Here is a 26,912-nt window from a genome sequence, read left to right as displayed (position 1 = left end):
CCAAGCAGGTGAGGGAACCTCCAGAGAAGATGATAGTCAGAAGTGCGTCCATTTTTCTTAGCGACAACACCTGAAACAAGGTTCTGGAAGAGAGAGGGAAGTCTATCATTCTGAAAGCATGGTATTTTCAGTTGAAAGAGTTTGAGAGTTCATGGAATGTAACTCTTTCTCATATTGATGATAAAACAGAGACTAAGAGGATAAGTCCAAGGTTACACAGTTTAAATCCACCTTGGTTTAAAAGTTTGAGCATCTTTCTTAGGTGCCAGAGATGAGAAGGACCAAAGAAGAGTGATCCCAAAGTTAGGATGAAAAATCTGCATCTGTAAATCTGGTTGTTTTTATATAGACTTGCCTTGATTTCTCTTACTTTGCTATTAAGAGTTCCTTTGCAAAAACTCCAAACTTGTTTTGGTCAAACTAAGGGGAAAAGGGATACTTCTCTATCTCAGCTATAAAAGGAAGGGATGAGTTGGTCCCTAGTGAGCAGCTACAGCAGCAGCATCAGAAGCCCGATAACCCAGAAAGAGTGGAGAAATCTGGGGCAGATACAGAGAGGGAATCTTAGAGAAATGGAGTCAGGGTCAACCATGGTTGTTGATCCCTTCCACAGGCCTCTGGACAAATACTTCTGTCTCATTTTGAAAACGTGAGCAAGTCCTTGCTTAGGCAGAAGCATTTAGTACCTGTCAGCACTCGCATGGCTCCATGAACAGCATTCAGATCTCCGCTCACCAACATCTCCATCAGCAGGTTAAAGAGTTGGGGCCAGGCCTCTGGCCAGTCCCAATGCGCAATGGCTGACACTGCATAGGCCACACTGGAACGGACCTTGCTAATTGATTCCCTCAGCCCATTGGGCAGCAGCTCCCGGATAACAATTTTTGCCTGCAGGAAATACCCTCCCTTTAGACCTAGCCCTATGTGATTTATCCAAGTTATGTTGAGCATATCTTGAACTACAAAGAATGTATTTTATATGCTACATGGCATATAATATGCCTGAGAAAAAGCTCTAGATGAGTTTGTCAAACAACTTATTCAGAGATTTGATACTTATGTCATAATAATATTCTTCCCAATGAAACAACCCCTCCCCCAAGTCCCCTTTGGGTCAGTTTTTAGATCTTTGCATGGCATAAAAGAATTTTCACACCTTGATCTCTCAAAACAGAGAGTCCCACATACCTCCCAGGTGGACAAATGTAATAAATCTACTGACCCTTTCTGTGGTTTCAGGAGGCCTGAATTTCTCTGACTGGGCACACCAGTGGGTTTCCACATACTGTTTCAAGATGACTGATGCCAACTGGAAAGGAAACAAGCTAATTCACTTCATGGGAATAGGGTATGGATAAGACACGAAGAGAGTACCCCATTCTTCATACACATTAACCACCTGTCTGTTCAGCACAGAAAAATCAGATATAAATTTCCCTAGGTATTAATAAAGATAGCCTTATGGTTTCTCTTTTCCATGACAAAGTTCAATCATAAAGGAAAACTACTCTAGGCTTACCTGACGAATAGCTAATGCTCCCTGTGGATCCACAGTCAGCTCTGCTAAGTGAACTCCAAATTCTGAAAAGGAAAAAAATTTATCATGAGTCTAAGAGTATACCAGAAATGACAGGACAACTTACTGAGAATTAACTGTGATTAGGATTTTAGTAAATAGTTCAGCCACTCCTTTTTTTGGGGGGCAGGGATGGAGAGGAAGAGGGGAGTCTGCTACTCAGACACACTCTTTGGGCTGAGAAAAGCAGGGGGGTGGAAATCACCTTTGAGTGGTGCCAACAGGTTCTTCTACCATTGTACACCTAGCCATACCTCTCCTAAGATAATCAATATTTCTAACTATAAGATCACCCTAAGCAGAGTCTAGGAGTTAATTAAACAGGTGTGTGTCACCAGAAATCAGATGACTTGTCTGACAGGAAGAAAACTCTGGGCATCTAGCTCCGGTTTAGAGCTGAATGGATAAGTAGGTTTAACAAGCTTGGTCATAAAAATAGAAGTGCTATAAGAAATCCAGCCATTTTCAGTTTGTGTTTGTGCACTGTGAATGCGCATGGTCCATTGGTGCTATCCCCAAACTCAAATACGGAATTGGTTCACATTGGCAAAGAGACAAAGATCAAATATTTAAGTCTGGAGGGCAGAGACAAAGGAGGTAAAACCCAAAAGAGCATCACAATATCAAAATGAGTTACTCAGAATTAAAGGTAGGCAGACTTTCAGACCTAAAAGATCTTTAGTAGAAAGCCTGAGGACTGATTACTCCCAACTAGGCCTTTGAAATCCCTTGATCAGTTTCTGTCCACATAGCTAAAATGAGTCATTAAGCACAAAAAAACAACACTGATTATGATGGCATATGTATTCAAAATGAACTATGCATTAGAGAAATGTTAATATTAAAATGATCATGCCTCTTCTGGTTGTAACATTTGGTATTTAAGTATCTCAAGTAACTATATTACCACAAGGACTAGCTAGAGTACTGAGATCTATGGCTAAAAACTTAAGGGCTATAATTGCATTCCTATGGTACCAATCATCTCACTTTGGCAGGAAGAAGGCATTTTTTCCTTTTCTTTTTTTTTTTTTTAGCAAGAATACCACAAGAGAAAGAAATCTGAATTGTTAAAGAAGTCAGCCTCCTTTTCCAGTATTTACTAGATGATGAAATCACACACACAAAAAAATTGGAAGAATTATTCCTCAAGCTTCTGAAATTCATTCTATTTCTTAGAGATAATCTGGTCAGTATAATTCACACATTTCCATGGTTAGATGAGGGGTGTCATCTACAGCCATCCATAAGCAAACTTATCTCAGGAGGATTTCAGGCCAAAAGATCTCAGACATCTTTGAATGTCGATCTTTGATGGAAATTGGGAAAATGACTTTAATCAGCTGAATTGAATACAATTTAGGAAGAGTCCTCAGGTACCAAATGTTCAAGTCAATTTGAGCAAGAGAATAATGGGAAATCTAAACAACAACTGTGAAATCTGTCCAAAAGAATGGGTATCTTTTATGCTGAATATGAAAATAGATACTAATTTCATGCATTCATTGACTTTAAAAAAATCACTTTTGCATAGGATTGGTACTAAATGTGTAGCTATCTGCACATTTCTGGCATGCCTGCATGCGATCTCTTACAAAATAAAATGGTTCACAAGATCACTCATCTAGATCTACGCCATTTTGGCACAGGCCAACTTGACTGGGGTTTTAATGATTCTAGAATTAGCACAATTTCTTGGGACCGTTATCATAAGAATTAGTCACGTTCTTGAGAAAATGAGAACTACAGTTAAGGGTAAAAACATTTGCCCAAAAGAAATGAGGACAAAACAAATACATGAACATTTAGGAAAAACAAAACTTTCAGTGGTAAGGAAGGAGGGGAGAGTTACAGAGCAGCAATGTCAGGAAACTGCACTACTTGAGATTTGTTTGGCTGGAAACAGATCTCCCTGAGCTGAGTGAGGGTGAAGAGCTTTGACCAAGTCAGAAGGACTATACTCTCAGATGAATGTAGAGGCATGACACTATTAAGAGGATAACAAGGAGGCCTTGTGGGAAGAAGAGGAAACCATCCGCTTATGTCCAACTGCACTGCAAGTAAACAAAGAAAAGCAGCACAGAACAGGAGACAGGCTGCCATTATAGATTTTCTGAGTAGTTCCTACCGCAGCCCAGAAATACCTCTTGAGCTACCTAAAGCATTTCTAGGGTTTTAATCATGTCCTTCTTCCCCCAGAACTCACTCACTACATAAGGCAGGTAAATCAGGCTTTTCACTCCTCCAACCCTTTCTTCCCAAAGGTCAAGTCCAGTAGATTATGGAAATCACTTTACTTCAAAACAGCTGTATCTAAGGGGTACAGCAATTATCTTAGGGCAACAGAAAGTACCCAGAGGAACTGTCTCATGGTTGGACCTCAACTTTAGGTAGCCACATTGCTTCCTGTATCACAAGGACTCCAGTGAGGTGATGAAAAACGAGTCACTGATAGTTGGCAAGAGACTACAACAGCAACAAAAACACAGCACGGAAAATTGTAATAATATGTAACCCCAAAACTGAGGTATCCATTAGGTTTTCCTTGTATTTACTTTAAAACATCAATAGATTTTTAATGAAATGAAGGCCACTATACATAGGAAACAAGACTGTTAAAAGGTGTAATATTAATCTCTATTTTGAATTCTAGGAGAAGAATATTTGGAAAAGACCAAAAAAAAAAAATCACCATTAGCTTTCTAAGAGACATAGCTAGAAAAGGAGTGGAGGGTGGGAAATAGCACTGATTTCAGAGGCTGTAATACCCCAAGAAAGAATAAAAAAATGAAAGGAAAACCTAAGATATAAACTCTTGTCAGATGGGTGAGCAGGAGAGTTGGTTACTATAAACAAGGACAAATGTCAGTTTTCCCATTACTCTTTCCTTCATTCCAAATCATAAATTAACCCTCTCCCCTCAAATACATTATAACTATTGGACTATCAGTTGCCATCGAATAATAAATGAAAATATATTTAAATGGGTCTCTAATCTTAAGGATTTGGAAGTTCCCTCCTATAATGTAGACTGCATCACATGCCAGCCCAATCTGTGCTATTCCTGTCCTTGTCCACCAACAAATCTGCCACATGGGGTTGATCCAAGCAACAGGCTGGAGGCCTCCCTTCCTTTTGCTGAGGTTGCACCAGTGCAGCACTCTAGCTGTCTATCTATAATCTCTTGTTCCTCCCACTTGACCACCCCATTGTCTCTTAGACCATTTTTCTTTTTTTGCTTTTTGGAGGGGGGAAGATAGGATAATTGGGGTTAAGTGACTTGCCCAAGGTCACATGGTTTGTTTTTGTGTTAAGTGTCTGAGGTCAAACTTGAACTCAGGCCCTCCTGACTTGGCCAGGGCTGGCGCTCTATTCACTGTGCCACCTACCCGCCCCTCTTATACCATTTTTCAAAGAGATTTCTTACTTCAGTTCTTGAGTTCCTTACTGGTTCGATGTTCACAGCCTCTTCTTTGCCCTCTGTGAGACATTTATTTTTAAATCTTTGGAGGGCAGGTATGTTGTATGTCTCATGTTGGTACAATGTTAGTATTTAAAAAACAAGCCTTTGCTTTTATGGGTAGATTGCAAAGTAAAAAAAAAAAATTTCTCTCATGACAATCCTGCCTACATTCTTCCTGGTTTATTTTTTCTCTGAAGGAGAAATTTGATAGGGTATATATCCAAATGCATGTTGAAATACACCTTCATGTGTTTCAGAGTAATGGGTATTCTTCATTCACTAAGCGTTTTTTATGTGGATGGAAAACCCAATCTGAGTGATTACAGATCTCCTCTAAGAAGGCTCTGTAATATTCTGGGGTTTGATGCAATTAGGACCATGTCATCATTAAAAAGGAACAAATAGAGGCCCTTATCATTTACAGGGAATCTTTGATCTGGATTCTGTGATGGATCTTTTATTTTATCTGGAAAAATACCTTTAGCAAGCATATGTCTCCCTGTTTTAAACCTCCCTTGATGTTTATCAGAGGGCTTTCTGAACAAGAATAAGTTATTTCTGCTACATCTTCCAAGGTATCTTGAATGATTTTGATAAATGGATAGGAGACACTTTGTTGAAAAAGTGCCTATATGGCAGTATTCTGTTCTATGAAATCAAATGCTTTTTTTTTTTTTTTTTTGTAATTAACAAACAGTAAACACAATGGGATCTTAAGTTCTCTACATCTTTCAGTTAGCTGTAAAATAGTAAAGATGTCATCCATTGTTGAATATTACTTGTGGAAGTTTGCATATTTCCTGATACCAATGACTTCTGTAGAAATCACTCCCACAAAGGTTTTATATATATGGGAAAGTAGGTGCACAGATGGGAAGCTATTGATAGTCTTTTAGATACTTTTTTGGGTATTAATTAAAATATAAGTTTTTTTTTCTCTTTTATTATCTTTTTCCCTCCAACTACCATATATATCAGTCCCTTAATGCCCTTACAATCATGTCACTTCCAGCATGGAGCTCCCCTCTCTCTATCTGGTTCAATCCAGCTACTTTTTTCCTTTTTTGTTCTCTTTACTATCATTTCTACCTTCTCTTTAGGTACAATTAGGAATGTCTAAGTGGAGTCTAAGTGTGGTGATCCCAGTGTTTCTGATGATGAAAAAAGTTTGTTAAAATTATTTTTGCACATCTTTTTCATGTAGTCCTCTTTTCATTCTCAGACTTGAATGCCTCTGTGATGACTATGCTTAGCTGGATACCTTGATAAGCTTTCTTTAAAATGATTTTACCTTCCAGTTCTTCTCTCTGTTTTAAGAGATAATACAGCTCATAATCACCCATTACCCCCCTTTGTAAGATTTTGTCAATGAGCTTATATTCTAACCTGGTATTGCCTCTGGCAATCATCTCTCTCCATCTGGTAAGTAAGTCTGGGCTCTTTTGTTCTCACTGTGGCCATTAATCTACATCAGTTAAAATGGATAAAATTGTTACCATCAGTGTTGATGTGATTAATTTCTGTTGTCCACTTCCCATTTTTAATTTCAATTACCTGCTTAAAAAATTCAGTGTTGTTTCCTTTTCAGGCCACATTTTTCTAATTATTTTCTTCTTAAAACAACAACAAACTAATTATGATCTTAATTCTGATAAGCCAATGGACTGACTGTACAGACAGTTGATTCAAGGATAATTCCCATCTCAATAGCAAATCTTTTCCCGTTTGTTAAAATATATTTAGTTTTTTTGGTAATAAAATGTATAGCATATGTATATACAGACATGAACAAAAACGATCTTAAGATTTGTAAAGTATTCTATATACATTATCTCATTTGATCCTCCCAACAATCTTGTGAAGTACAGCATTACAGGTATTATTATTCCCATTTTATAGAGGAGGAAAATAAGGATAAGAGAGAGTAAGTAACCTGTCACACAACTTGAACATGTCAGGCAGGATATGAACGCAGATTTTCCTGACTGTGGTTCAGTGAGTGACCAGTCTCCTCTACCACAGTACTTCTAAGTAACTGAATGAATCCTAGTGACTAGTTTTGCAGACTCAGGGATCTAAGGAAGAACTATTTCCTGCAGCATTACAGCCTTGTGTGCCAAAAAGCACACTGGAATTAAGTCTGATATCCTGAGTTTGAGTCCTCAGTTTTCCTACTCCAATTCAACTGAACAACATTTATTAAACACCTACCGTGTTCTTGGAATTTTACATCTAATGAGCTTGAGATGGTTTATCAGCACAATAAGAATAAGCCAGATAACCTCATAGGGTTATCACAAGTAGAATGCTTGGAAGTTACAAATTATTCTGTGACTATTTGCTATCATTATTGCTACAGTTATCTTTTTGGTGCCTTCTCAGCTCTGCATAACAAAACTTGGGCAGAACTTTAAGGGATTAGTTTAAAAACTTGAAATTCTCTTAATGATGAAACCAGGAAAAAACTGACCAATACAGATGTTCCTGCTCATTGGTGACTCCTGTTACAGTGATAAAATACAGCTTACAGGCACTGACTAAACAGAGACAGTGTATAGTGTTTCCTAGAGGGACTGATAGAACTAAAGTTAACTGAAGAAAGCAGTGACTAGGCTGTATTCAACCCAATGGAACTATGCAAAGGCAGGAGAAAGGGCACCAGAGTGCCTCTCTGATCCCTGGGCCAGGGAGTCATAGCCAGGGCTGGATACATGGCTGTCTAGTCTTTCAGCAATTGAAATTACAACATGGTTTGAACTGTATCAAGTTATTGAATTAAAAGAGAACATTCCCAACTGTGCTGCATAGAATCATCTTTTTAGGGCATACAGACTACAACAAATTATTAAGGAACTCAATTATCCTGAGTAAGTTCTGCCAGGGTGAAATGAGGCTAGCACCAATCTGTTAGTTTGGGTTTTAACACTGACCCTAGGCTTCATTCACATGTTTCATCAGCACACTGGCTCACAGCTCTTCCAATCCCATTTCCTGTCGTCTCTCTTTTAAAATTGTCCTTTTTCATCTCTCAAACCCCTTGTCTCTTTAATCTCTCTCCAGCCAGCCTTGTCATCCGTGTTCCCACTTCTCTCCTTTTCCCCCTATTTGGTAAACACATTCCATTTAAATGTTTATTTAGAAGGGAAAGGGCAAAGGAGAGAATGGAAGAGGACAGGGTGGAGGACAAGTTAAGAAATGCTTTGGCCTTGAGGGTCTGTCAGAGACATAGAACTAGGTAGCACCTTGACAATCAGGGTTTAGTACGATACTGGTGGGGGATACTGCCTGGGGGTTTGGATAAGGGAAGAAGGGCTGGGGGAGTTCTAAGCAGAGCTCTTGAGTGGCTCCATCTTTCCCACGGGGGCCAGGAAGCAGGGGCACCACAAAACCACAGCTGAAAGGAAAAAGAAAACTCCACCACTGGCCTTTCTCCGAGCGCGGCCGCCTTCCGCTCGGCTCAGTGCCCGCCACATGCCCAGGAGTGCGTCTGGATCCTTGAGGGGCTCCCTTCGCAGGAGGACAATGCTTACGCTACACTGCAAGAGAGCCAGAAAAGTGCCCATGAAAACCAGAAAGCAAATGCTCAAGCGGCAGGATCATCTCTCTAGGCAGCTAGGATGGGGAAATCAATACTCCATATCTTGGGCACCAAATAAGAGCCAGGAGAAGGGAGGGAAAGCTCTTTCCACCCCCTCCCTAGCCCCCAATATTATAGTAGTCGATATTACAGGGGGAGGAAAAAGAGAATTTATCTTTGTGAAGCATTAGGGACAGATGACTAATAGGGAATAATCAAGAGAGAAATGACCAAGATAATAAGGAAAATGCTACAACATTTCTGATAGAAGGAATAACCAAAAGAAATAAGGGAGAGATGATCAATCTATATAATGAAGTCTATGCTCTTCTGGTCTCAAGGATCAATGTTTGTTGTGACAAGAAAGGCTTTCCATTCCATTCTGCTGGGATGCTAGTTTTGGAGGAAGGATGGAGAAAATGGGACAGGAATAAATTAAGATCTGAGAGGAAGAAGCTGACATAGACTCAAAACAAAGGAGACGGTATCTTCCCAACCTTGCCAAGAAAGCAGAAGAGTCTAGTGGAGAACATCAGACTTAAGAGCACAGTTAAGGAACCTTGGGAGTCCAGAACTCTCAGTATCCACAGCTATCATGTCATTAAGAGAAATGCAAATGGGGTGTCTAAGTGACACAGTGAAAAGAGCACTGGCCCTGGAGTCAGGAGGACCTGAGTTCAAATCCAGCCCCAGACACTTAACACTTAATAGCCATGTGACCTTGGGCAAGTCATTTAACCCTAATTGCCCTACAAGAAGCAAAAAAAAAAAAAGCAAGAGAGAAATGTAATTGTAGCTGTGAAAGTGTTTTGTGTTTTCTGAGAAACTCCTAATTTCCATTAAGCTTTATTGCTCTTAGGAAAGCTGTTTGTTCCAAAAGAATCTGTTGAGTTACTGAGCAGCACAGGACCTAATGAACTCTTAAGTCAAAGTGAAGAATGAGGCCACCAGCAGGATTTCCCTCTGATTGATTCTGTTAAATAGGCTTTATATGAAATACTTAAACTGATCTTTGACTTAAGGAAATAAAAGAACAAAGTAACACACCTCCCAGTTCTGTGAAATCCTCCTAGAACAGACACCAGACTTATAGATTCCCTTAATGTGTTGTGGGTTGTGAGTTGTGGTAGGCTGCAGCAGCTATCTATTCTACATCTCTGTCTCAGCTTGCAGGACTCAGGAACTATCTCAACTTTTCCCATTCTAGAAAATTAGGCAACTAATTTTAGGGCAGCAGCTTTCCTGGAAATATTAGGTGGCGGGATAAAAGACCAGAATATGCTTTGGCCTTCAGCAGTTTGTATTCCCTGAGAAGTGTTTTCACTGAATTTAATCTAAAAAGCATGGCACTGTACTAGGTGCTAAGAATACAGATACAGAATAAAAAATAGTCCCCTTCCTCAAGGAGTTTACAATGGAAGATACAACATGTGCACAAATAAATAACTACACAATAATTTGGGGAGGGAAAGAACATCAACAACTAAAGGGATCAGGAAAAGCCTCCCATAGGAGGGGGCAAAAACCTTGAAGGAAAGAGGGCATGTCTGCTCAAAGGAATGAAGGTGGGAGTAGGTCACTTTGACTAAAATGGGGAATGAATGATCATAAGTACATAAATTCAGAGCCAGAAGGGGTCTCAGAATTCAACTGGCTCATTTTATCAATGAACAAACAGGCCCAGAGATGATGAACGGCTGGCTCACTGAGGATCATGCTACTAGTAAGACTTTGAACTGGCATTTGAATACAGTTCTTCCCACCTCTCTAATATACCACAGTCTCTTAGAGAGCTGCTAGAAAGTACATAAAGAAAGCAACACTTGGGGGGGAGAGGGGAAGGAGAATGAGTCCAGAATGGCATGGAGTCATACCATGAAGAGTTTTAAATGCCAAGCTGAGGAGCTTCTATTTTATTCGAGAGGCAATAAGGAGCCACTGAAGGTTCTTGAGCAAGGCGAGTGATAGTAAGACTTAAATTATTTTGCCTATTATATGGAGGGTGGATTGTGAGAGGAGGGACTGAAAGCCAGGAGTCTAAGTAGGAGACTACTGTAATAGTTTAAGAGGTGATGAGTGTCTGAACAAGGGTGATGGCTCTGAGTGGAAAACTGGGGCAAAGAAGTTGAAAACAATCAGAGAGAGACCTGTTCTGGGCTTTCACTTGACCTAGTAAGTTATGGGGAGGGGAAGGAGAGGAGGAAGAAAAACATCAAAGAAACTGAATTGCAAGGGCAATTTCTAGATTATACCATAAGATCACTTAAAGTTCTAAGGAAGACTGTTTACCAATTTTTCAAGGCAGAAGATAGAAGCAAAGGTCCTTGTTTATTGTAATGACAGAAATCACAGCATTCTGAAGCATCTACAGAGGGATACTATCTGAGAGAAGTGTTTCTCACTTCAGACCTTCAGCTGATTGATAAAAGAAACGGAGGGTCTTTGAGTCACGCTTCTTAACATGCCCACCCCCTAAATATTTGGCTAAATACTAGCTGCGGGCAGTCAGGTGCTATCTGCTTACTCAAAAGAGGGCAATGATACAAAGGTAAGAAAGTCTTGGTCTAAGTTGAGCAGATCAATCAATTACAAAACAAGTCTAGAGAGAATATTCTGAGACCTGTCTGGGCTATAAATAAAGTAGAGCTTGTTCCGATGCCACCAGGGGTTGAGAAAGGAGAGACAGGATCATAAGTCTTAAGAAAGACGCAATTTGCTACCACCACAGTTTTCTTTCCAAGGAAGGGTATAAGCAGAACAATGACAAGAGAAGAATTAGTCTTGTTTCTGAAAATGAAGGATAAGTTTCTAAAGGATTTTGGAAAAAAAACAAAAACAGAATCAATTTTAAAAGCTGCTCCCAAAAGAATATAAGCCACTACCTAAAGCTCCAGCAATCTGTACCACTTCTCCAGTTAGTCTGAACATCTAAGTTATTTACTACACTGCCACTAGACACATCAATAGGTCACTTCATATAAGACCAACAACTCTTTTTTTTCATAGCACATTCCTATCAAGCTACATAGAAAATAACTTTAGTATTATAACCCACCAGTGGCATTGATCAAATACAAAGTTCTGAAGACATTTGAGTTTTGGTTCCAAGTACTAGGGAGACAGGAAGTGGAGGACTAATGCTTTAAAATGAACGTGGTAGCTCGTGAGCAATTCTGTTCAAATAAGACCAATGTGTTTTTTGCCAAAGATGGTCAGATTAAGGCTACAATGGAATTATTGGGTATTTTAACATAATAAGCTAAGGTTTCCTATTTATGGAGTAAGCTGTCAAAGTCAAACACAGATCACTGCAAACAGAAATGTCTTTCATAGAGGGATCTGTTCTGATCCATAGGAACTTGGCCTTAAAATCAATGAAGTTCCCTTGCTTTGCAAACAAAGGACAGTAAAAATAGGAATTAAAAGTAGGAGGCATTTTTCCTCCTCCAGATCAATCTATGTATGGCTATAACTCATAGCCTCCAATCCAACAAATTTTGCGTCCTCCCTTTGGGTAAGTATGGCTCTTATATCCGTTGTTAATTCCAATTGTCTTTTAAGCAGCCAGAGTCCAAATTACACCACCTTTCCCAATACCAGCAGAGAGAAATGTCCTACAAAAAACCAAAAGCGAACAAACGAATGGTATTAATGCTTACCTTACTAGTTTCAAGTGCTGAAACCACACCTCATTATTCTTCTAAGTCTACTAGCAACAAACTTAAAGGCCTTCTCTTTGTCCTTGATTGAAAGAGTCTACCCAGTCATGATACCAAATAGATAGCGAACTAAGAAAATTTTTCAGGGAGCCCTCCCACTATAGACTCGGTCCCTACGAAAAACTCAGGCTGAAACCTATAATAGGTACTACTTACACTGCTTATCAATCTAGCATGTGATCCATTATAAAGATTCCGTATATGAATCAATGCCAAACTTCTACCCCATTTACATGTGGTGGTTCTCAGGGGACCGCTGCTAAGACCTGGAAGGGGACTTTTCTTAGGGTTGGATTACTGGAAGAATCTTCTGTACCTACTAATTCTGTAAGAGATGCTACATTAAGTGAGTTTCTTTGTAAAGGTCATTCAACATTAAGTCCCACAGTCTCAAGGCTAGTTAAAAAAAAGACTCAAGAGATTTCCACCCCCTTCTCCTGAGTATTGTTTCAAGCTCAAAATGCTCCTTTGTCAAACTGGCGAGAGAGCCTGATGCCAGGCACAAGAGGCACAGTCGATAGGAAATTAACAGACAATCCCCAGCGCTCCTTTTAATGCTCGCCTTGGTACCAGAGCTATTTTAAGTTCTGCTCCTTCCACCCTCGGGCGAGCAGGGGACGGGTATCCAGAAGCCCTCGGAGCGAGGGAGGAGGCAGAGAGAGGGAGCTCCTGGGGTCACTCTTCGGACCTGGCACTGAGCAGCAGGGAGAGCGGGCAGGAAGGGGCTGCCCGGCCGGACTGTGCATCGGGACTCCAGTTCCACGCGCGCGGCCAGGGCGGGGGAAGGGACCGGGACGCGGGCAACTTAGTTCATTTCCTCCGCGGGGCTCGGGGCCATCGCCCATCGCTCGTCCCCGCGCTCCAGCAGCTCCCGCGGCCGGAGCGGCGCCGGCCCCCGGCCCACCTCCGCGGACGGGCAGCCCGCCTCCCAGGGGTCCCGCACGCCCCGCGCCGGGCCCCTCCCGAGGCGGGCGGGCTCCGCCGGCCTCACTCACCCTCCGTCACCTCCAGCACCTTAATCTGCTCCTCGGCGGCCGCCCGCACCTCCTGCACCGGGGACAGGATCCCCGTGAGCGTCTCCACCAGCGCCTCTTTCAAGCCCTGCGCCACTGGCCCCGGCAGCCCGGAGCCCGCGCCCGTCGCCGCCGCCATTTTTCCGCCCGCCTGCCCGCTGCCAGCCAGCCAGCCAGCCAGCCCCGCGGCCGCTCCTCCCGCCGCCGGGACCCGCCACCGGCACGACGGCTCCCGCGCGCGGCCAATCCGCGAAGCCGCACATGCGCATCGCGGAGGCGAGCCGGGAAACAGGGAGTTAGGGAGGGGCCGCGAAGAGGTCGGGCTTCCAGCCGAAGCCTCCGACGATAGCGCCCCCCTGCGACCAGGAGAGAATTTAAAAAAAAGATCTTTTGGGGTGAGGGGAAGAACTTGCTCAAATAGACTAATTAAAGGGCTTTCCAAAAATTACACCCAAAATAGCAGACAAAATGATAATAAGCGGTCCATCCTTGCTCTTTCTCCTATCCCACAGCTAAGATATCTGTACAACGCTGACACAGTGCCCGGAATATAGAAAACACATATAAATGCTAGCTTATTATTATTATTATTATTAGTAGTAGTAGTAGTAGTAACTATTATTATGTGTGTAAAAATGCTAGCTATTATTATCAGAAGGTGATATAAAATACTAACTATTATAATTAGAAGGCACTTAATAAATGTTTATTCCCCCCCCCCTAAAAATTATGAACTGCTAATTTCGGACTAGGTAAAGTAGAATTGGGAATATTTATTTAGACTATTCCAAGGAAGAAAAGGTTTAAGGGCGGGGCTGGATTGTAGCCAACTTGGATCTGCTCTGAGTCCGATTGTTAACTTTCTAGTGTGAACATTTACACCTGGGAAATTGGCAAATGATACAAATCGGGACTTGATGTCTTGTTTTGTTGATTGTCTAGACTTAAGAAAATGACGGAGAAAATGTGGTGTAGATGAAACATAAAAATGTGCCCTGAGTACATTGTCTCCCACCCTAACCTATTGTTAAGCATTTACTGGCACACACCTGCTCCGGGGACGAAAATCAGCTCTAGGTGGTACAGCAGATAGAACTCTGGACCTGGAATCAGGAGTACCTGAATTCAAATCTGTCTGCCTCGCTTGCCTCATTTGTAAAATGCGGATAATGATAGCAATACCTCCCAGGGTTGTGGTGAAGATCAAATGAGATTTTTGTGCCGGGGTCAATACAAGGTTTTATGAGTGGAAGTTTACAATAAAAAGCAAATGTAGGTTTGATGTTAGGAAAAAAATCTCTCAATACTTAAAGCTCTCCAAAGATGGAATGGGCTGCCTCTGGATGTAGTGGGGTTTTCCCTCTTTGGAAGTCTTCAAGCAATGACTGAGTGACCACTTTAGGGGAAAATTGTTGTGAAAATCAAATGACATAATATTTGTAAAGTATTTAGTAAACCTTAAAGAATGCTAGTTATAATATAAATGCTAGTTATCACTATCATAACTAGTATTATTATTATAGATTCTTCTTCTGATTGAGACTGAACTAGGTGGGTTCTGAGGTCCTTCCCAGCTATGGGACTCTGTGAAATCTAGAATACTTATCTGATGGTCTGAGTTGAGCTTTCATCAGTACAACATTATGGTGGGAGAGACAAAGGGAAGGAGAAGGCTACGATATGGTTATAGATGCAGAAGGAGAAGGCAAGTTGCTGGGGTCAGGTACCCTGCCTGCTATTCTAATCTGCTTCCCTTCTCTCCTCAATGAAGAGACAAGGATTGGAGTTATGTTTCCTTATATGTTTCCAGATCTCAAGGAATCCAAACATGAAAGAGGAAGAACCTACAGTTAATTGATTTGCAGTTGTAACCTGGATTAGCCCAACTTGGAAACTGGAATGTGACTGATCAAGAAAGCACAATGGGGTGGGCAAAAGCCTAATGATTTTAAACTTCAATTAATAGTAGTAGTCAACTAAAATTGCTATTGCATTAATGAACCAATAACAGATGCTGGATAGATTTAAATGTTGTAAAGATTTTTTTTATATCAATGGAATAAGAAAATAAATGATAAGAACAAGTCATAGGATTTAGAACAGGAATGAATCTTAGATTTTATATAATACATTTTCCACATTTTACAAATAGGTTAAATGATTGGCCAAAAAAATCACACAGGTATTAGGTAGAAGAATCAGGATCTGAATGCAGGCTCTTAAACTCCAAATCTATTTCACTGCCTCTAACTTAATCCCATTGAAGTTGAAATTATGTGAAGAAATAGGCTGTTAAATCTGTTCATCTTTATGAAATCATATCAGTGAAAATCACCAAGGTACCAGGTTTTGAGAATCCTGGTTAGGTTAGAAAATAATGAGCTAAAAGACTGTGTAAATGGTATCCTAAGAAAAAAAAATTACCCTGTGCAGTACTGTCTGAGATGATGATGATGATGATAGCTTTACAGATATTTTTTCTCACAACAACCCTGGGAGGTAGGTGCTTTTGGTATCTCTATTTTACATATGAGAGAACTAAGGCAGAGTGAATCCGAGGCTGGATTTGAACTTGGGTCTTCCTGACTCCAGGTCCAGGGCTCTCTATCCTTTGTACCACCTATATGAGAGAGGGTTGCTAACTCTAAATCAATAAGTCATCATATCATAAATAGATTTGAGCAAATCCTATTTGGTCCTTTCTGTATGGATGTGGGGGGAGGGGTTGTCTACAAAAGGCCTGGAGATTTTAGTGGACTATGAATTCAATGTGACTTAATAGAATATAATTATAATTGTATGTGTTTATATATAATTATACACATGTATATTATATGGCATATATGTATATTACATGTAGTCATATGTTTGCATTATTATATATGTCATATAATATTATAGATTTATATATAGTATATATCATAAGTACAAAGGGACCTTAGAAGTCTTCTAGACTAGAGATGTGGGCCACAGGTAGCCCAAAAACATTCCCTAGTATAGCCTGAACCAAATTAAAATGGGAAATATTTAATACAATAAAAATTCAATAGGATAAAGATAATGTTAATGTGGGGGCAGCTAGGTGGTACAGTGAATAGAGCACCTAACCTGGAGTCAGGAGGACCTGAGTTCAAATCCAGCCTCAGACACTTTAACACTTACTAACCGTGTGACCCTGGGCAAGTCACTTAACCCTAATTGCCCTTCCAAAAAGAAAAAAAAAGTGTAATTTTCCCCAATTGCCCTCCAAAAAGAAAAAGATAATGTTAATGTATGGTTTTCCAAGTTACTATGTAGCCTGCAAGGCTCCTTATGTACAGCTTACTGGTCCCATTTCTACTTGAGTGTGATACCACTGAGTTAGTCCAACACTTCATTTTAATACAGAGGAAACTAAAAGATGCTGAGACTTGCCCAAAGTCACACAGACAGGACATGGCAAAGCCAAGACTTGTCCTCACATCTTCTCATCCCAAACCCCATGTGCTTTCATTTGAACCACGAAGCCTCGAATATTGATGTAAACTTGGGCAGTATCCAGGAGGTGGTGGCCCCACTGCACCCTGCCTTGGTCAGACCATACTTGCAGTATTTACATTCAATTCTGGGCACCCCATTTTAGGAAGGAGTGTCTCAAAAAAGGCAACCAGGATGGTGAAAGGTCCTAACATCCCACATACACAATGCTCAAAGGAACTGGGGATGTTGAGTCTCCAGTAGAGAAGCCTGGTACATGGTAACTATTTTTCAGTATCTGAGAAGTTACCCAATAGAAGAGGTTTTAGTTTCCTTCTGCTGGGTCCCAGAGAGCAGAACAGTGAGCATTGAACAATGTAACAAGGTAACAGTTGCAAAGATTTAGGTTTCTTGAAAATTAGACCTATCCCAAGGTAGAATGGGCATCCTTGGGAGCAAATGGGTTGCCCTTCCCTGGGTGTCTTTTTTTTTTCCTTTTTGGAGGGCAATTGGGGTTAAGTGACTTGCCCAAGGTCATACGGTTAGTTATAAAGTGTCTGAGGCTGGATTTGAACTCAGGTCCTCCTGACTACAGGGTCAGTGCTCTATTCACTGTGCCACCTAGCTACCCCTCCCTGGATGTCTTTAAGCAAAGGTTGGATGACCATTTGCCAGATACACTATAGAGGGGATTCTCGTTCAGGAATGACAGACTGAGCTAGCTTCTTAGGTCCCTTCCCACTCTGATTCTATACAGAGGACTCTATTGCACACATAATAGAAAGTGTTGAGTAGAAAGCTTTCCATTCCCCTGCTTTTCCATTAGGCTGCCAGAGTTTAACGCCCTTGTAGGAGTTCACTACTAGCAACTCCATGTATACAAATATTCAAATCTGAGCATATCTATCTCAGGGTCTGTGGATATGCTAGGATAGATAAAGCTTCTTGTCTAGCTAATAAATCTTTAAACATTAGAGAACCAGGACTGTTGATGGATTGTTTTAATTGTCCCCTTTTCTGATCTTAGGATATTTACAGCAGTAATATTGCCTAATTTGGTTGATATCGTAGTAGCTGAGTGGAAAGTAGGAATTCTTGGCCCCAAGTGCCAGTGCTATCTAAATGCAGGGAGAGATCCAATTCCCTTGCCCCGAGTATGTTCCGGATCATTTTAAGATGGAAACCCACCTAATGGAGTATGGGAGAAAATTTCTTGAGGCAGATTGCCTCTGGAAACACAGTGGGCCAAGAGAGGTTTGATTGGAGATCTATGGACTTGGGACAAGAACAAGCAGACTCACAAAGAGACCCATGGCAGAAGAGATGTGTGAACAGTTAAAATGTCGGGAAAGGAGGCAAAAAATGAGGGGAGTTGGAGGACTATGTTCTGTGGCACTGAAGTGTTGGGGGTAATTGAAGGAAAGAGGAAGAGTTTCTCAGAAACTAATGAGGGTAAGGGCTTTGGCTAGGTGAAGAGCTTTAATTTTCATACCCAAGAGGCAAGTGAAGTCTGCTGACAGTTCCTAGGCCATCTTTTAGAAATGTGAATGCTGAATTGTGTGCCATGGTACTCACTCCTCTGAGTACTCTTTCAAAAGCATTAGCTCCCTGCTTCAATGACCTAAAATTCCTGTTACTGTTTCCCTCCAAACTGCCTAGCACAAATGGGCAATGTTGCTATGGCAACTTTATAGGAGAAGGGAGAAGACCCTTTTGTCTGACAGAGTGTTTAGGGGAATGGTTATTTCCCTTCCATGGCCATTGATGGGGAAGTGAACTCAGTTAGAACAAGTCCTTGTTTTTACACATCAGTGCAATCTATTTTAAAGGAGAAAAGTGATAGAAAGTCAGACACACGTGTGTGTGTGTGTGTATGTGTGTGTTTTAAGGCAATCAGAGTTAAGTGACTTGCCCAAGGTCACATAGCTAGTAATTGTCTGAGGTCAGAATTGAAATCAGGTCCTCCTTACTCCAGGGCCGGTACTCTATCCACTGAGTCACTTACTGTGCAAGGCTGTGGGTCTTCTTAAAGGGATAGGCACAGGATCTATGGGATTCTCAGCCCAGATGCTTTAAATTTCAAAGGAGGAATCATGGTAGATTCCATGTTCTCATCCCGACAGAGGACAGGTGGTCATCTTACATGCACAGTAAGACCCGTCCATTTGGTCTTTGAGGATCAGGCATTTCTATGCAGCTCAGCTCAGCCAGCAACCTTAGGGAACAATACCAGATCAAACCAAATGACATCTTTGAATTCTTACCTGATGATCCAAGGAATAGGCTGAAAGTTGGATAGGGAGAGAGAGATAAGAGAGAGACAGACACCCACTGGACAATACAGGAGATAACTTTATTGAAACTCAAATGGTATCAGACAGATGAATCTAGCTGGGAGGAGACATGCCCCGGGTAGAGGGAGGGCAGCCAGGTTAGGCTTTGGTGGTGATGGCCTCTCCAGCTGACCCTGGCATGGATTTGATTTTTAATCAATTTCTTTTTAAAAACAGGTTGGTATGGGGACAGCCCAGCTCTTTTCATGATTGTTACCGCAACTATATACATCAATTTGCTTTCCAGGTTCAATGTTGCTTTCTCTACATCAGATATAAAAAGGAAAGTGGAAGGAAAGGAAGAAAGGGAGCGCAAATGAGAGAGAAAACACACAGACACACAGATCTGGGGACCTGTTGATTGGGCTTTTGTTCCCAATAAATTAAAAAAAAAGTGTTACAAAAGCTCCCTGACCCATCCCACTTACCCTATGCTTGAGGAATACCATGCATTAGAGAAACAGATTCCGTCACATAATCAGTGCTGTCTAAAACAGGATAGGGTCTAGTGGGGGATGGATTTATTAAAAAAAGTTTTTATCTTGTTCTAGAAAAAAGCTAACATTGGGAAATGAGGAGCTACTGCGCAGCAGTAGCCCAAGAGACTGGCTGGGGATTCTGGGAACTCTCATCCAATCACTCCCTCCCCCTAGCCTCAGAGAGGTTGGCAGGGAAGAAGGAAGCTCCCATGGGAAGGGAGGTGGCCCAAGGGCATGTCATGTGCCTTCTGGGGAGGATAAAGGTGTTTTTAGTGCAATTTGCCAAATTCACAATTCTTGGAGCTTCAAAGCTTTTTCTTTTTTTCCAGACTCTTACAGCACCAGTGCTCAAAACGCAGGTGATTGCCTAATAGAAGTGCTAAGAGGATCTCTCTGTCTTGTAGCCAGAAGCTCTCCACTTGGGAAAATCTTCTAATTTGAAGCTCAAGTCAAGCTATTTGCTCCTACTCTCCCTCTAGCTAAAAAGGCTATAAATTTGGGATAAGAAACTCTTTTCAGATCTCAAAACAAAGCAAAAAAAAAAAAACAAACCCAACAAAATCCAAAAATTCTACCAAAATATCTGAGCCATTCTCTTGGCTACCTGGCTTTACATCCTGCTTCTTCTATGAGGAGGATAAAAGATGGAGGGATCTGGACTCCATTCCTCTAGGTTGCTCTGAAGGCCTTTTAAAGAAGGCTGGTCTTGGGAGAAGGGAACCAATTAGATCAGTCAACTGTTCTAGGTGATGAAGGTCTGGCCAAATCTTCCCTCCCACCCAGCATTAGTCTCTGAAACCTTCAAAGGAAAAAGGGACAAGAGGGCAGGGGTAGATGACTATCTTGTAGAAATGTTAGCCCTGTGGGGTTTGCTAGCCTATAGTAGTAGGACCAGAAAGAGGCCCTGTACCTACAGCAGAGAGGGCTAGGGAAGAGTCATGGGGTGCTTCTGGGCTGAGGCCCCTTTCAGAGATTCAGGGCTTTTGTCATTGCTGTCTGGACCACTCACTTTCATCAGGAACAAATACAAATACTCTCTTGTCTTGTGGCCTCTTAAAAAAAGGATGGGGAAATAGCCACATGGGGTAAAAGTGTGGCTTCAGAACCAGAATTTTAGACCTTCTCACTGTGGGTCCTTAAATCTCTCAATGTAAGAACTGTATAATGCTCACAGTTCCCTTTAAAATACTAAAGGGTTGAATCCTGCATCCATGGACCTCTCCCAGTCCCATGGCCAGCCTGGTATCATAACATTCTTCATGGCACATTGAGAAGAAAAATTTATCCAAGATAGCAGAGGGTCATAGGTAAACTCCTCAAGAAAGAACTCCTATTCAGAAAATAGGGACACTAGAATTTGTCTCCCCAGGCTCAAATTCTAACTCTTTTGTGTCTTCCTCTGATCCCTTGAAAGCCACCTCACACCTGTGCATTTTTTTTTTCATTTTTCCCCAGACTGGTGATTGAACACGTTTTTATAGTTCTGTTCTTTTCTGGGAGCAACAGCCATGCTTGGGAAGATCCTTGGAAGGCCTGGCACTTAGAGGGAAACCTTTCTGCAAAGGAGGAGGAGACATGCTATTACAGAGAGAATAGAGTAGGTAAGTCTTTTACTTAATTGGTTTACTGTGCTTCTGTTGACTGTGGATCCAGGGATATACATGGCTGACCCACTTCTGAATGATTATTCTGGGACCTTTACTTTCTCATTTCCCACCACTTAATTACCTGCCTAAGGCTTGTGACAAGCCTTATATTGTTACAAGACAGAATTTGATAGCCAGAACCCTAGCTATAATGCCTGTATACTAGTATCTGGCTTCTTCTCTGACCAGGTACCTGTTTCTATCAGCTCAAGATCCTCAGAGAGTAAGCAATAAGTAGCATCAACAGGCATGCTTAATCCCTTTTACTACTCACTCTAAATGGAACTGAGGATGCCTAGGAGAAGATGGTAAGGAGAAGAATGAGGACCTGTGAAATCATTTGCGAAATACTACTCAAGTCTCTCATGATACTCTATGTTAAATGTGTGATGGAGACAAAGAAATTGGGAAAGCCTCCACCATGGTAGGTATTGCCTTGGATGCTTATGTCCTGTATGGTTCAATATTATAGCCTCTTGGTTCCAGAACTGGGTTCTATTACCTTCCTACAAAGTGAGCAAAATCTCGGGGGAGAAATGGATGGAGCTGCTGTGCAAACAGTTTCTGGAGACTGGTGTCAGTAGTCCCTTCCTCCTGGAGAATCTGTAGCAAGTGAAGTTTACCCCTTAGGCCAACATTCTTCTGGAGGTGGAAGGAGAGAAAGGTCACAATCTTTGGGAACTTATTAACCAGAAGAAGGGGAGAAGCTATAAGAAAAAACTTCAGTATTCCTAAGGATACTAGCTTGGATTGTGGGAATTCTGACCATTTAAGAGTGAACTCTGGCACTGAATCAGTTACTAGAAATTTCACTGTAGCGGTCACCCACAGACAACAGCTTCCTTTTCCCTGCCAGCCTCTAATTCCATGTGTGGCTCCATGATGGTGGCTTTACATGACAAGGATACAAGCACACACATTGATACAAGGACAGAGAAATGAGCACCTTAGAGCTGCACAATTTGTGGTTTCTTTGAAAAGTCTCCATGATGAGGTCTCAGAATACAGGAAAGCAGCAAACGGATACATCCCATACTTGCCCCTACTGACCTATAAGTCTTTTGAAGTTTGAGAGCCCAGGCCAAAGAAAGACAGCTAGATCACATCACTTATTGGTCTCCTGCATCCACAACAGAGGAGATGTTACCTCTCCCAAGTCTGTGGCTCTTCCCAAAGAAGGTGCTAGGTATAGAAATCATATAGGTAATTTCCTACCCAACTCAAGGCTTCCAGAAAAAAGGAAGAGGAGGAGCAGTAACCTTCTCAAGACAGGCTGGCATCTTCCGAAGGTGCCTGAGGACCAGAGTCCACCTTTGGAACCCTGTTTTCCTCTCCTGAAGATAGGATCCCTATGGCCTGAGCAGGGGAGTAGGGACATAACTAGAAAGGATGTTGTGGGTCTGCTCCTATCATGTACTCTTGGGCAGTGAGGGAGACATCAAGTTCTCTCTGTCTCAGCAGAGTCTGGGGTGAGCTTCCCAGGGGGTTATAGCACCATGAGGAGGCTCAACCTTTTGCAGCTGCCACCATGTCTGAGTTTTCTCTGCAAGATGATTGATCCCTCCCAGTGAGGGGCCCAGATATGCAACTGTAAACAGGGTCCCAGACTCCTGAGAGAATTCTGAGGATGTCAGATTTCTCCTCTTGTAGGGGAATCACTCACCCTAGGGCGGGACAGCAGGAGACCTGGGCTGAATGCAGCAGGAGACTGAGAGCAGAGGTGGGGCACAGATCCCAGGAATGTAACAGAGATGGAAAGTCATAGCAAGTCATCTGCTAGGGAGTCAAAAGAAATCCAGGGCTGTATCCATGGTTACCTGGGAGACTGGAATTCCCTTGGGGGATGTCAGGCAATTGGAATCAGGGAAAAAAAAGGGAAACTTCTCATTTCTTCTTTTTCTCGTTTGGCCAGCAACAATCCAGGTCAAAAGGCATTGGCTAGGCAGCACCAGAAGAGAAGGGGCTAAGTGCTCCTTCTACCAGCACTAGGCAACATTAGTTAGCTAGGCCTTGGTTGGAGCTAGAGCTCCAGGCAGGGCTCAGAAGAGGCTAGCCAGCCAGAAGCAGGCCCATTTTGTATCACCTTTCCTTCTGAGCCAGAACAACCAGCTCAAGGGCATCCCCCTCTCTGCACAGCAGAAGTCTTTAAGGCAGTGATTTCAGCACCATCCTTGGACAAAGGGCCTCTTCCCATTACAGAATTGCATAAGTTACAGCCATGTTGGTCAGATGTCTTCACAGATCAGGGAATTAGCAGCAGCAGTAATAGCAATGATGGACCTCAGGACTGGAGGCCCTGAGGGTTGTGAATATGGGGTGGGGAGGGGCAGAGGAGCCCCTTGTTGGGAGCAGTGAAGCATTTGAGCTGGATGCTGAAAGCTTGATGACTGGTCAAAACACCACTGGCTATCATGGGGGAGGACAGACAGTTGGAGAGAATGGTTCAGGTTAGGATCCCTCCTGACTCAGCTGAACTCTTTTACTCCTTGTGAGCCTGAAGGGTAAACACTAAGAGCTGACTTAGGCCCATTGTTTAGCACTGATGTGCAAGCAAAATATTCATCGAATGGATAAATGTGCAAAGCCCAGAAATTTTGGCTATGCTAGGAAGCTGGAGCGTGGGACTGGCGCTCCTAGAGGCTTCCAAAGATGATAGGAAGTGAATTTGCTTATACTAGAGAGAGTTTCCCATGATCCCACAGACTTTCAGGCTTTGGTCCTCGGTCTTCTGACCCCAATATACCATATGTCCAATTGGAGGCTCCTTTTCTTGCTGACTCTCTAGGGTACATATGAAGCTGTTTTCTTTGTCCAAGTAGTGAAGAGGTACAAACTGGTTCCAGGTTCCTCAACCTGTCAGAGCCTCTGGAACAGTCAAGAAAGTGGGCATCTTCAGCAGGGGAGGTTTCTAGGTGACAGATGTTCTTTCCCTCCCCTCACCTCTGTGAACTTTCTGCATTGATTGGATGCCGTGTCTCTACAGATGAACAATTCATTGCCTGATGTCAAGTGAAAGACAGCTAGGGGATTTGGCCTCCGCCAGGCTCCTGAGGACCATTGTTCTTCCAGTTCTCTGGGCCAAGTTTTCTTTAGTCCAGTCCATGGTGAAGAGCAGAACTGAGTTGGCTGAGTTTGACCCTTCTCATTCTACTCCAGAAGCTTTGTCTAGAGTTTGTGCTTTCTTGAGAGAAGGAATGTGGTTCTCTTGGCCCCTCGGTCTGTTCTCTAGCTTGGTCCTTCTTTACCACTCCAGGACTCCCCATGAACTGTGAGGAGACCAGAGCTGGATAGAATGGCAGGAAAGTTGAGTTGGTTGGTACCAGTTAGACAGCACCAGATCCTCCAAAAGAAAGCCCTCCTCATAAAATCTACACAGAAGCTTGGAAAGGAACCCAAACACCTCCTGGTCTTGGGAGGGGGGGGGAAGGGGGGGGAAGAGGAAAAATAAATAGATAAGTGGGAGAAAAACAAAATAAAAGGTAGGGTTTATTGGCCATCCTCATGCATATTAAATTAGAAGGTACAAAGACAGAGCTAACAATCCTTCTTCAAGGGCCGAATGCAATGGTGTTATATCTGCATCTTGGTAGGGCACGTTTTGACAGCCATCTTGAGGACATCCTGTAGGTCATCAAAGGGTTGGGAGTGGGCAGCTCTCTCTCTACCTTGACAACTTTTCCCCTCTCCAGCTTCATCTTTTCCATTTGATTTTGTAACCCTCTATCAACAGAATTAAAACCTTTATTTAAAAAAAAATTTTTTTTAAACCACATGCTTCTTTTTTCTAGGCTCCATCCAGGTGTCAAGGGGAGAGCTGCTGGCAGTGGCAGTAGGGTTGGGAAGAGGCTGGGAGAGAACTTGGGGAGCTCCTGCTCCCCCTGCCCCGGGCTTTACCTCATAGGGCCATCTCCCACACAACTGTCCATAATTGGCTAGGAACTGCTGCAGGTTTCTCCTGATGCCTTGTCACCTGCCCATAAAACCTAAAAGTTTGTAGTTGAGACAGAAAACCAAGGAAAAAAAATCTCCCAGAATCCCCCTCTCCCCAAAGTCTTGAGAGGAGGTCAGTCTTTGATCCAGAGGAACAAGCTCCCCTCCCCACTACCCCACCAATCCTAGGAAGTCCTCCAAGGTGCAGCACCAGAAAGCCTGCCCCTCCCTTCCCACCAACTCCCTCCAGTTCCCTTTTCTGGGCTGTAGATGGGTGCTCTGAAAGAAGAGGAGGAGGGAGAGCTGGCAGAGCTGAGGCCGGCTCACTGCTCTCTGGGGCAACAGCGGCGGCCAGGTCCTCAAAGGGAGGCCTGGAGGTTGGGGTCCAGGATGGTTTCTCTGTCTGGAGACTCGATATAGTTGGCAGCTTCCTGGAGTTTCAGCAGCATGGCCATCTGAAGGGGGGGGCAAGAATGGGTGGTTAAAGTGGTGTCGGGCTTTCACAGTCGGGACCTGGGGGAGTTCAGGGAAGAAGGTAGAGAACCCAGGTCTTGAAGCCAGTGCAGAGGCCTTCCAACATATCTAAAACATCGCATCATTAGAGATTATTTAGAAGACAAGCGGCATTCCAACAGCTTCCTCACCAGCTGCCTTTCTCCCTTCTGTTTCATTTACATATTTTTATATGTAAACACACAATATTTGCATATGCAATATTTACATATTTACTGGTTGCTTATAATGTTCTAGGCATTGGGTTAGGCCTTTGTGTGGTATACAAAAATAAGTAGATTATGGTCCCTGCCCTCAAGGAGCTTAAGGATAACCCATATTTCTATACTAATTTAAGGTTTATAAAGTGCTTTCTTCCTAATAATCTTTTGAAGTAGGCAACATAGGTATTATTATTTCTATTTTATAAATGAGGACATCAAGTTGAAATCAAGATTTAAACTTTTAAATCAAGATTTGCCTTCCCTGTGGATTCTGACATTTTCATTCTGCCATCAGCATATGTATAGATATCTCTTCCACTCATTCTCCCTTTAGTGTGGCCTTTACTCACCAGAGGGTCTGAGTCTAGAGAACTGGGGGTACTGTCCTTGACGGTTCTCTCCTCGGGGGGTGAGGCTGTGCTGTGAGGGCCCACACTAGGTGGAGGCAGGTGATACAGTTTTGATTGGTCCTGTTGGGCTGAGGGCCAAGGTAAGGTGTCTCGGACCCACTCTACTGGGTCTTCCCAAGCTGCTTTCTGTCCATGGACCTGGAGGGAAAGGGGTGAGATTATCAAAACTATTGTTCCCATAGATTTGTAGCTTTAAAGTCTCTTGCTGGTTCCCATGAACTCTTTCAGAAACTTGAGCCCTGGGACTCCTCCCCATTCCCTACCCTACCCCCTCACCCACAGCCACTCCCTTCTCCATAGGCTCTTTTTCCTTCTGCCCAAGTTTGGGAAGTAAAAAAGAAGCAATGAGCTTTACAAAGAAATAAATAATCAAATGATCAAGTAAATAAATAAATAAAAATAGTGGCGATGATGATGTCTTGCAAACTTGCCACATCATTGAGAGATAGCTATCTTAAAAATGAATTATGTTAATGTATCAAACTTGACCAGTAACATGTACTATTTATAGATTCCTAGAAATGCTGACTATTAGAGCTTAAATTCAATTCCCTCATTTTACAGAGGATGCCACTGAAAATTAAAAATAGGTTT

The 26,912-nt window shown here is 42.4% G+C and overlaps 2 protein-coding genes across 8 annotated transcripts in view; both read right to left on the bottom strand.

Moving 5' to 3' along the window:
* Positions 1 to 13,541, bottom strand: part of IPO9 (importin 9) — a 39,600-nt gene extending 26,059 nt beyond the window's left edge. Inside the window, exons 1-4 of one of the 2 annotated variants that reach the window (XM_069074558.1) lie at positions 13,331 to 13,541; positions 1,520 to 1,581; positions 1,223 to 1,309; positions 687 to 888 (exon numbers count right to left, since the gene is read on the bottom strand). In XM_069074558.1, the coding sequence (XP_068930659.1) occupies positions 687 to 888; positions 1,223 to 1,309; positions 1,520 to 1,581; positions 13,331 to 13,487 (508 nt within the window). In that variant the 5' untranslated portion in view covers positions 13,488 to 13,541. Of the gene's footprint in view, positions 1 to 686; positions 889 to 1,222; positions 1,310 to 1,519; positions 1,582 to 8,464; positions 8,571 to 13,330 lie in introns of those variants that run through there. The other variant, XM_069074559.1, reaches the window with a different exon arrangement.
* A 5,595-nt stretch (positions 13,542 to 19,136) lies between these two features.
* Positions 19,137 to 26,912, bottom strand: part of NAV1 (neuron navigator 1) — a 355,581-nt gene continuing 347,805 nt past the window's right edge. For all 6 annotated transcript variants that reach the window (XM_069074553.1, XM_069074552.1, XM_069074554.1 and 3 more), the window contains 2 exons: positions 26,259 to 26,456; positions 19,137 to 25,647 (listed from right to left, as the gene is read on the bottom strand). In XM_069074553.1, coding sequence (XP_068930654.1) covers positions 25,552 to 25,647; positions 26,259 to 26,456 — 294 coding nt within the window. In that variant the 3' untranslated portion in view covers positions 19,137 to 25,551. The remainder of the gene's footprint in view (positions 25,648 to 26,258; positions 26,457 to 26,912) is intronic.

The sequence above is a fragment of the Petaurus breviceps genome, unplaced genomic scaffold, assembly GCF_028583685.1.
Source record: "Petaurus breviceps papuanus isolate PSGF00001 unplaced genomic scaffold, PetGlider_PUasm1.0 90895, whole genome shotgun sequence".
NCBI lineage: Eukaryota > Metazoa > Chordata > Mammalia > Diprotodontia > Petauridae > Petaurus > Petaurus breviceps.
The sequence above is the reverse complement of the archived record's forward strand: the minus strand, read 5'-3'. Positions and strand labels throughout refer to the sequence as shown.